This window comes from Sylvia atricapilla, unplaced genomic scaffold (assembly GCF_009819655.1).
Source record: "Sylvia atricapilla isolate bSylAtr1 unplaced genomic scaffold, bSylAtr1.pri scaffold_96_arrow_ctg1, whole genome shotgun sequence".
Taxonomy (NCBI): domain Eukaryota; kingdom Metazoa; phylum Chordata; class Aves; order Passeriformes; family Sylviidae; genus Sylvia; species Sylvia atricapilla.
Genome location: NW_027077177.1, coordinates 64,925 through 75,609, shown reverse-complemented (window position 1 = coordinate 75,609; position 10,685 = coordinate 64,925). Strand labels below are relative to the sequence as shown.

At 59.4% G+C, this 10,685-nt stretch overlaps 1 protein-coding gene and 1 long non-coding RNA gene across 3 annotated transcripts; one reads left to right on the top strand and one right to left on the bottom strand.

Moving 5' to 3' along the window:
• Nucleotides 1-288: 288 nt before the first annotated feature.
• Nucleotides 289-4,259, bottom strand: LOC136375155 (Fc receptor-like protein 4). Its single transcript, XM_066340514.1, is given in 11 exon segments — nt 289-679; nt 766-787; nt 1,061-1,144; nt 1,335-1,637; nt 1,869-1,895; nt 1,963-2,061; nt 2,064-2,242; nt 2,637-2,898; nt 3,132-3,362; nt 3,451-3,471; nt 4,130-4,259. Coding segments are annotated over 11 exon segments (1,401 nt in total). The 5' UTR covers nt 4,179-4,259; the 3' UTR covers nt 289-555.
• A 3,281-nt stretch (nt 4,260-7,540) lies between these two features.
• Nucleotides 7,541-8,611, top strand: LOC136375152 (uncharacterized). 2 transcript variants are annotated; one of them, XR_010746043.1, is made up of 3 exons: nt 7,541-7,895; nt 8,359-8,379; nt 8,469-8,611. It is a non-coding gene; the product is annotated as an uncharacterized lncRNA (long non-coding RNA). The 2 variants fall into 2 exon arrangements; XR_010746042.1 differs by having other exon boundaries at nt 8,303-8,379.
• Nucleotides 8,612-10,685: the final 2,074 nt, after the last annotated feature.

Here is a 10,685-nt window from a genome sequence, read left to right as displayed (position 1 = left end):
AGTGATGCCAACAGAGCCTGGGGTTCGTGTGGTAACACAGTCCGTGTCTTCTGTTTCTGTTCCTTCTGTTTCTCTCTCTGTCTCTCTTTTTCCCTCTCTACTCTCTCCTCTATCCCCTTCCCATAGGAACACTTATCATTCGTTATCAATGAACAGTTCTCAGATATCATAATGCTGCATTTGTGCTTCATTTTCCTCTGGGAAATCAATCATAACGAATCCTTCCCGACTGCTCTTTTTACAGTGGGACAGGACAGGGGGAGTAGGAGGGGGCACGAGGAGCCCTGGGTGTGCTGTGAGCACTGTAGGGAGAGAAGTGGGAAATCACTGAGGATACCTGGAGCACTTGGATGGGGGTTGTGGAGCCCCTGCAGGTACTGGGAAGGGGATGGGGGAGCCCCTGGGGGCACTGGGATAGGAAATGGAGAGCACAGGGTGCTTTGTGTAGCCTCCCCCTGACTCATGACCGCCTCCCTTGGAAGGGTGGGCAACCACAGGAGCCATGGATGGAGCACCCTCAGTGTTGCCCAGTGCCTCCCGTTTCCCAGAGTGTCACTACTTTCGTTGTAGATTGTCATATATGTCACTGGGTTCCCATGGTTGCCCATGTGGCCCCAGCAGCTCCGAGTAAGTTGCCTGAGGATCCTCCCTGGGGGGTGCCAGGAACTCCGGGGGGGCCCTGTGGGAATAAGAAGGTGTGTGGATGGGTTGGGAGGTCCTGGGGGTTTGGGTAAAAGGCGTACTATGGCTGGAACATGCACTCACCTTTCCTGGTGCTTCCTGGCAGCTGCAAAGAAAAACTGAATGGGTGACTTTGGAGTCCCAGGGGCCCCCAGAACCCCGAACGTGGCAGGGAGGGAGACGCTCTGAACTCCCCAAAAATCACCAACAGAAGCCCCAACATCCGTGAAGGACCCTGCAACACCTCAGGGCCCTGAGCCGAGGTCACTGGGGGCTCAGCCCCTCCCAAGTCAGGGGCTGTGGATGCCACCCAATGGCCCCTGTATCCTGGGGGCCTTCCCACTGCTCTCCAGGATCCCCATCCCTCATTGTCACCCACACATGCAAAACGACCAGTGGAAAGCCAAGATTCCACCCATGAGCAGGACCAGGAACAACAGGAACCCAACGACCCCTGCAGCCACTGCAGGAAATAGAGGGGGACACACTGGGGTCACTGGGGTTACTCCAGAGGCTCTGCAGTCCCAGTGACCTCATGAGTTCCCCTCCTGTGCCCTGTTGTTTGTTTCCCTGCTAGGGACAGAGCGGGCTGAATCCAGGTCGTCTATGACCCGAGGGTCTCAGACCCACCTAGGAACCCTGTGTGAGCCCACCTGTGCCTCCTTGTCCCCACGATGTCACCTCCAGGGCCAGCTCAGGGCTGAGTGCCCGGAACACGCGGTGCCCGTCCTGTCCCAGCTGGTTGGTGGCCACACACTGGTAGGCGCCCAAATGTCCCACATCGACGTCCCCAAGCTCCAGGATGGGACCCTGGGCCACCTCCTGCCCATTGTGCAGCCAGGTGAAGGTGACAGGGGCTGAGCCCACCTGCACCGAGCAGCGCAGTGTCACGGGGTCACCTGCGAGCACCTGCTGTGACAGGGGACCAGGGGTGATGGTGGCATTGGCCACAGGCACTGCAGGCACAGAGACAGGGCTGAGGCCAGGTGGAGGGGCTGGCACCCGGTGTGGGGGCAGGGGAATGGGGGGAGGGAGTATCAGACTGGGGACATGAGGGAGTCTGTGCATGGTGGCACCTGGAGACAGAGGGAGCCTTTGACCCAGGTCTGGGACTTACCGTGGTGGTTACCAGTCACCCATTGGGATGCTGTGGGTGAGGGCAGCCAGAGCCAGAGGGTCCCGGTCACCCAGGGCTGTGACCTGCAGTGGGGGGACTGTGACCTGGTGTGGGATGGGAGATGCTGTGCTTGAGGTCACCCCCACCCTGAGGGTCCCGTTCACCTGACCTGCAGTGAGGGGCTCTTGGCCAACTGTCCCTGTTGCTGGCCCAACACTGCTAGTGGCTGCTGTCCTTGTCCCCAGTGTGGTGCAGCTCCAGGCAGGGTCAGTGCCCAGTGGTGCATCTGAGCCCTCCCAGTGCCAGAGGAGTGACACGGGACCTGTCCCTTTGGCCACTGTGCAGCTCACCAGGGAGTCACCCAGTGCCACCTGTCCCCCACAGGGACAGCCCCCAAGAGCAGAACCCCTGCAGGGGGATATGGGTGAGATGGGGGATCTGTGAGGGGTGGGAGATCTGGGGAGTGGCAGGAGGGGATTGGAGGGGACCCCACTGAGGGAGAAGTGGACCCAGGGAGGGATGTGGGATGGCTGAGGGAGGGTTTGGGGGAGCCCTGGGAGGGCCTAGGGGGAAGCAGGGAGGGTTGGAGCAAGCCAGGTTGGGAAGGGAGAGCAGAGGATGGAGCTGAGACCTCAGAAGTGGTATAGGATGCTAGGTGGGGCTGGGGGGACCTGGAGTGGGACCCAGACAAAGATGGAGGGACCCGAGAGGGACATGGGAAGGTGTGGATGACTCAGGCAGGGATGGAAGGAAGGATGAGGGACGCAGGCACTGGTGGGGAAAGCTGGGAAGATGTTGGGGTTTCCCATCCCCATTCCCACATTCACCATGTACTGTCACTGTCACTGTCACTGGTGCTGACATCTCCCAGGACCTTGATGGCCCAGAGTTCACCCAGCCCCCACAGCGGTAGCTGCCACTGTGGTGCAGCTGCAGTGGGGACAGGGACAGCTCGGTCCCATTGAGGGGCCCACCCAGATCCTTCTCCTCGTGGTAAAATCGTACTCCAGTGACTGTGCCATCCTGCCAGCCCCGGCAGCGCAGTGTCACCGTGTCCCCCTCCAGCAGCAGCAGCGCCGGCAGCTGCAGAACAAGACGCTCTGTGGGACAGGAAGGACCTGTCACATCTGGGGTGTCTGAGGGATCCCAAAGGCCTTGGGAGGCACCAGGGGTCCCCCATTTCAACAAGGGGTCTCATTGCACTGAGATGCTCTGGGATGTCCCTGTGTGCAGGGGACAGGCTCTTGTCACACAAGGGGTGTGACCCAGGAAGTGGAGCCCACCCAGAGCCCTCGGGGAGCCCGGGGGGGCCAGGGCACACATCACCTCTCACCATTTAAGACGTAGATGCGGGGGCTGAGCCCGGTGCCAGGTCTGTCACACTGGTAGGTGCCAGTGGTGGTGACAGTGAAGCTGTTGGGTCCCTTCTGCCACCAGCACTTTCTGTCCTTGTACCAGGTGGTGGCACCGGCAGTCCCTGAGCCCTGGCAGGTCAGTGTCACCTGGTCCCACAGCACCGCCGGCCTCCAGGGGGGCTCCACCAGGAGCTGGGTGGTCTGGGCACCTGCAGGTGACAGGGGACACCAGCCTGCCAGGGCCACCATAGGGCTGGGGACAGTGGGGCGGGGACATGACATCCCCTGAGGACTCACCAGCGAGGCCGAGGGTCTGGGCTGGAAGGGAGAAGAGACAGGGCTGGGTGGGGGTGGCTCTGCAGGAACAGCAGCTCCTGGGGAACAGGGTGTGGGGTTTTCCCCAGTGTTCCCAATGGGACACTGGTCCCCATGAGAAAGTGCTCAGGGATGTCCCCAACAGGTCTGGAGAGACCAGTCTGTGTCACAGCTGCCCACGTGCCACATCCCTGTGGCATGGACACCTGAGGGACATGGAAACTGCAGCTGCCTCAAGCTGAGGTGGGGCATGGGGACACTGTGAACACTGCTGAGTGTGGGGACACCACAGAGCCCTCATGCTGCCACAGGGCACCTGCACCAGCCCCATGGCACCTGTCCCCATGGCCCATCCGCAAAGGCCTAAGCCCTTTGTCCCTGTTTCTGTATCCCTGTCCCCGTCACCACAGCTATCCCAGTCCCAATGTGCCTGCCCTGATATCCTTGTCCTCAGATTTCAGTCCCCTTATTCCTGTCCTCTCATTCCTGTCCCCACAGCCACCCCACAATCCCTGTCACACCAGCATCCACCTCATGCTCTGGCTCTGCTGGCCTTGGGGACCTTAGGGGACCCCACAGCCCCCCTGTGCCCCCTCCCCACCAGTCTCTGCCTCACCAGGGCCCATCCCCGGGGTGTCAGGCCCGTGCCCGGGGCACTCACCCCACAGGAGCAGTGCCACCTTCCCGGCCATCCCCGTGTCCCCGGCCATGTGGACTGGCTGTCACTCGCTGCTGTGGCCACCGGTCCCCTGGGTGGTGGCTCTTTGGTGGAAGAGGAAGGAAGTGAGGTCACATCTTTTCCCCACGTGTAGGTGGCCTTTCGTGGGGGCAGGGTGGGGAGAGGCTGGGAATGTAGAGGGACTCGCTGAGACATGGTGGGACCTGGTGGGACATGGGGATCCCAGGACTTGGGGGCTCCAGGGATGTGGGGAGCTAAGGAGGGATTTCCAGAGGAGCAGGGTGACCCAGGGATAAGGTCCCTGGGGAATTGGGGTGCCATGGGAATGGGGTGCCTGAGGAAGGGGAGACACATGGGATGGGGATCCTGGGGAATGTGGGTCTCATTGCAGGGAACCAGGCATGGGGGTCTCAGGGGAATATGGTCTGCAGGGATTTGGGATCATGGGATGCAGGGCTCAGAAGTCTCAGGGATGGAGGTTCTGGGACACTGAGGAGTCCATGGGATGGGATCAAGGGGAGAGTAGTGCTGGGCTATGGAGATCCTGGGCAATGGACATCCTGGGATGGGGGTCCCCAGGAGAGGGAACCTGGGGAATGAGGCCCCATGGATGGAGGCGCAGGGGAATGGGGGTCTCAGGGATGGGCAGTGGCTGGGTGGACACGTGGGCTGTGGCTCCTTCATCGGATGCCTCAGATTTCGGGGTGACACAGATCAAAGCAGAGACTTCCATAGTGCTGGTGGTCTGAGGGAATACCAGGGAGTTCCCATGATGCTCCGGCTCTGTGCTCCCCACCCTGGGAGTTTTTCCTCTTTTTATTCCTATTTGTTCTTATTTTCCTCACTCTTGTACACTCCCCTCCCAGTTCATGGCTCAGCGATCCCCAGGAGCACCTAAGGAGGTTGAGGGGACACCAGGGAGGAGGGAAGGGAGTGTGGGGGTGCTGGGAGGGGTGGGGAGGATTTGGGGGATGGGGATGTTGGGCTGTGCCCCTCCCAACACTTTCACTTTCTTTTTCCTGGACAAGAAGGAAGAGGCCATTTGTGCTGAGAGTCAGATGGGAAAGCGGGGCCGGGTCTGCCCTGGGGGGAAACCAGGGGGGTCCTGTCCTGGGAGGTCCCTGTTCTGGGGATGACACGACCTGGGAAAATCCAGTCCAGGGGTGACACATCCTGGCATGAGGGTATCCTGCCAGGGGATGGCAGTTCTGGAATCGTCCCTGCACATTCCTGGTCGGGTGCCTGTCCCAGGTGTGGCACATCCTGGGGACCCCTGTCAATCCAAGTGTGGGGCCCAGCCATGGCCCAGCCCCATGCACAGGGATGGGCATTGGCCAGCCCTGCTCTGGCCAGCCCCAGGGGGCAGCCAGGACCTGAGGGTCCCCCCTGCTTTCCCCTTGGCTTGGATTCTGGCAGCTTTAGAGCTGCTGCAAAGGTGAGAATTCTGTGGGGGAAAAAGGCGTGGCTGTGGTTTGCTCAGCCCTGCAAGAAGCACAAAAGCCAATGGCAGCCCAAGCAGTGGCTCTGCGAGGGCCTTTGATGGTTTTCAGAGCAGGGCTGGCTGGAAACCCCCCTGCAGGGTCAGCTGTGAGGGAACCAGTCCGGAAATGCAGCAATTGCTCAATTTGCCACTGACAAGAGCAAGGGGCTGAGAGAGCCCCAGACATTCTGCAAATCTCACACTCATCTGCTCAACAACCTGATCGGGACCCTCTTTTTGAAGAAAACCTGCATCTACCTGGAACCTCCCAGCAGGAATGTTTGGGTTCTCGATCTGGACACCAGAAGAGAGGGAAGAGTGTGCAAAAACTGAGCAGGTGCTCCTCACATGGATCTGGGGAACAGGGCTGTCCCAGCAGGAGCAGGGAGTGCCCAGGGAGGGGAATTCAGGGCAGGGTGGAGTGCATTTACCAGGGGAGCAGACCCTGAGGGACACATGGGCATTTCCATGGATTCCTGTGCACTCTTCCCAGGATGGACAGAGTTTCTCCTCTCCCTTTTAGGAGCAGAAGCCATGGGAAGTAAATCAAGTTCCAGGGTGGGAAGGGCAAAAATGGGAAGAGTTCCTAAATATGGCCCAACCAAAGCCTTCCCTCTGGGCTGGGTTGCTGCCCAGCAGGCAGGGAACAATGCCATGGACCTGTTGGACACTCAGGGAGATTCCACACTCTGTGTTATCCACGAAGAAATGCTGCTGATATGCCCCAATGGACTCCTAAAGGGTACGAAAAAGTCTCATTTCTCTTTGATTTATTCCTGCTTATTTTTTGAGTAACTTCCTGGGAGAGCAATGATAAAAAGCATTTTATCAGCTAGTCTATTTTATTCATTGTCAGTTTGATTTTTGCTGAGTTACATTTCTATAGGGTAAAAAATGATGTAAGAAAAGATTCTTTTCTTTACTTCATGGATGTATAATTTTTTCTTAACCAACTGAGCATCAGGCAATACAACCAAATTTAGCCTGGCATTTACTATCATAAGGGCAATGTGTTATCAGGGGCCCTTTAAGTTTAGGCAGTCCAGAGATCAGAGAACCCCACTGGGGACAGTGGAATGCTCAGGGCCCCCCCAAGGACAGAGGTCCCCGGGATGTTCCACCTCTGGGACAGGAATCCCCAAGGATGTGGCACCCCCAGAATGAGGAACCCTTCAGGACAAGACCCTGGGACAAGACCCAGGTGTCACCACAGCAGAGGAGCCCTTTTCCCTGAGGGCAGGAGCCCTCTGGATGTGCCCCCCCAGGACAGAACCCACATCCTCAGCTCAGCATAAACAGCCTCTTCCTTCTGCTGCAGGAAAGAGAAAGTGAAAATCTTTCACCCCTCACAGACCCCCAACCACTGCCTGCAGCCCCCATCCCCCTTTGCCCCTTCCTGGGATCCCCCCACTGTTACCTGCTCAGGTGTTCCCTGGGATGGCTGAGCCAGGAAATGGGGGGCCAAGAAAAAGCCCAGGGGTGTGTGGGGCACAGACCCAGAGCCCCAACCCTGGGGTGCCCCCCAGGCCATGAGCACATTGTGGGGGCTGTGCTGGCTCTGAGTCATCCCAAAATCTGAGGCACTCAGGGAAGGAGCTGAAACCCCTGTACCCACCCAGCCACTGCCCATCCCTGGGACCCCCATTCCCTTGGGAACCCAACCCTGGGACCCCCATTCCCCTGGGAACCCAACCCTGGGACCCCCATTCCCTTGGTCTCTCCTCCCTGGGACCCCCATCCCAGGACTCCCATTGCCCAGAACCACCCCTGCCTTGATCCCATCCCATGGGCTGCTTCTGCACCAGAACCCCTCTTCCTGAGGGTCCTCTTTATCCCCCTGTCCCCCCTAACCCTGGGACTCATATCCCATGACCCAAAATCTCTGGGGACCATGTTCCCACAGGACTCCCATCTCTGAACCTCCTCAGACACAGAGAACTCAATTCCCCTGGACCCCCATTCTCCTGAAAACCCTTCCTTGGTTTCCCAAAACTCATGAGCCCCCCACTCCTGGGAACACCATCCCCCACTGAGCCCCCAGACTGTCCCATAATGTCCCCAGCCTGTCCCCTACTGTGTCTGCACCCTTCCCCCACCCTGCCCCCACCAAGGGACACCTAAACATGGGGACAAAGTGTGACCTTTCCTCCTTCCTCTTCATCCAAAGAGCCACCACCCAGGGGACCGGTGGCCACAGCAGCGAGTGACAGCCAGTCCACATGGCCGGGGACACGGGGATGGCCGGGAAGGTGGCACTGCTCCTGTGGGGTGAGTGCCCCGGGCACGGGCCTGACACCCCGGGGATGGGCCCTGGTGAGGCAGAGACTGGTGGGGAGGGGGCACAGGGGGGCTGTGGGGTCCCCTGAGGTCCCCAAGGCCAGGACAGGGGAACAGGGATGCAGGGACAGGGACAAGGGCCACAGACCATGCAGATGAGGCTGAGGGACAGGTGGAATTGGAATGGGATCATGAGACAGGGCCATGGGGATATGGCTGTGGGGACAGGAGCTGTGAGGATGCTTGAGGTGCCCTGAATGAGCATAGGGTATCCACAGTGTCCTCAGGTCCTCCTCAGCCCAGGGTGCCTGGGATGTCCCTGTCCTCAAGACCTCCATGCTACACCTGTGTTCCTTTGGGGACAGTCTGGGGACAGACACCACACCCTTGTCCCCCAGGTGCTGCTGTCCCTGCAGGGCCACCCCCACCCAGCCCTGTCCCTTCTCCCTTCCAGCCCAGACCCTCGGCCTCGCTGGTGAGTCCTCAGGAGATGCCATGTCCCCACCACGCTGTCCCCAGCCCTGCTGCTGGCCCTGGCAGGCTGGTGTCCCCTGTCACCTGCAGGTGCCCAGACCACCCAGCTCCTGGTGGAGCCCCCCTGGATGCCGGCAGTGCTGTGGGACCAGGTGACACTGACCTGCCAGGGCTCGGGGACTGCCGGTGCCACCACCTGGTACAAGGATGGGCAATGATGGGGGCAGAACAGACACGAGCACTTCACTGTCACTGAGGGTGGCTCTACACGTGTGACAGACCTGGCAATGGGCTCAGCCCCCCTGTGACAGTCTCACATGGTGAGGGGGTTTGGGTGTTTCCCAGCCTGCTAACCATGGGACCCCGTGGGCTCTGGGTGGGCTCTGCTCCATGGTCCCCTCCTGGTGTTGCCAGAGCCCCTCCCCTGCTCTAGGGGGTCCCAGAGCATCCTAGTGCAGGAGGAGCATGTTTCTGGAATTGTGGACCCCTCGTGTACTGAGTGTGATCCAAAAGCGGGTCCTGGTGCCATCGGGTCGCCCCCCATGTGACAGGACCCCCGTGCCCCACAGACCAGCTGGTGCTACAGGTGCCCGTGAAATGAATAAAATGTAAGAGATTCCCATTTTCTTACACAGTCTGTCATTTGTTAAAAAGTTGTACTGTTTCAAATATTATGCCAGTTGTAACCTGTCTGTTAAGAAAGTTATGCTGTTTGTACCAAAGTCTGTACCCTCAAAAATCTTATTCCAAGTTGTATACCCCCTCTAAAACCCCGGGGTCCGCCCCCCTTCCGTCGGGCTAGACTGTCGCCGTTCCCTGCCGGCTCCTCGAACTGCCGGCCCCACCTAATAGGAAAATCCAAGGACTTCCATGGTGCATCGCTCCAAAACCGAAGTGCAGTTGCCGGCAAGCGGACCCAAAAGCCGCGACCCAGCACCAAATCCAGGTAAAAAGGGAGGCACTACAACACCGAGAAGACCCTCAGCTACCTAAAGACTGAATTCTGCTTCTGCCGCCTCGCCACGACCGCAAAGAGACTGGGAAGAAGTGACGCCCCTAGACCACACGAGCCCAGTTGGGTTGCCGGGAATTCCCGTGAGATCGGAGCCTCCCGACTCTGCTGCGGCGAGAGCAGAAGGTCCGACTGACACCTGATCCTCAGTTCGGCGACAGGAGCGAGAACGGTGACAGGAGCAGCGGCAGCGCAGGCGACCCCTCGAGTTCCCCCTTTAAAGAGCTGACTAATAAAGGCTCTTCAAAGGAGCAGGTCTCCTGGCCCATTTATAACACCTGCACTGATGCTGCTGGAGGAGGACACGGTGACACCACACTGCCGCTGCCAGCAGAACATGTCGGTCACTGGGGTGCCATTTTCCCATAGGGATGAGGACATGAGGAAGTCCCTCTGTGGGACCGAGCTGTCCCTGGCCCCTCTGAAACTGAACCATGGCAGCCACTGTCACTGCAAGGGCTGGGTGTACTCCAGGATATCATGGGAATGGCAGAAGTTGGTGCAGGTGACAGTGACAGTGCACGGTGAGCCTCACCCCCACAGCCTCCCTGGGTCCCCTCGTTGGGAACACTCAGCTCCATCTGGGGACCCCCAGCCCTGCATGGGGACCCCCATTACTTCCCGGACCCCCATCCGTGTCGCAGGTCCTTCAACCATTTCCAGGTCTCTCACTGGGTCCTGCAGCCCCACCTTGGTACCCCCATCATTCCTGTAAACTTTTTCCATGTCCCCCCATCACTGCTCGAGTCCCACCTCGGTGTCCTCCCATTCCTCACTGGGTCACTTTGCCCGTCCCTGAGTCAACCCAACCCCTTTCTGATCTCCCCTCACGGTCTCCAGGTCCCACCATCCCCTCCCTGGGGTCCCTCCCATCCCTCTCCAGGTGTCCCCTCCATGACTCCTCCATTGTTCCTCTGGGTTCCTTTTCAGGTAGCTCCCAGCTCTGCACCCCCTCTTCCTCCCTGGGGTCCCCCTGCCCCTTGCCAACCATCCCCATGTCCCTCACTGTCCCCTGGTGTACCCCCTCCTGCAGGGATTCCGCTCCTGGGGTGTCACTGTGGGTGCAGCCCCGGGGGGAAAGGTGGCACTGGGGGACCGCCTGGTACTGAGCTGTGCGGTGGCTGCGGAGACAGGTCCCTGCTGCAGAACTTCTTAGAGAGCGAGGACATGATTTATATTTGGATTAAGGTTTGAGCTACCCCAGCCTGGGCCCCAAATTCAGGCCTGTGAAGCCTGTGGCTCAGTTAGAAATTATGTTAAGGTGTGCCCATGGGATAGTGGGTTTCTAGGTGTTG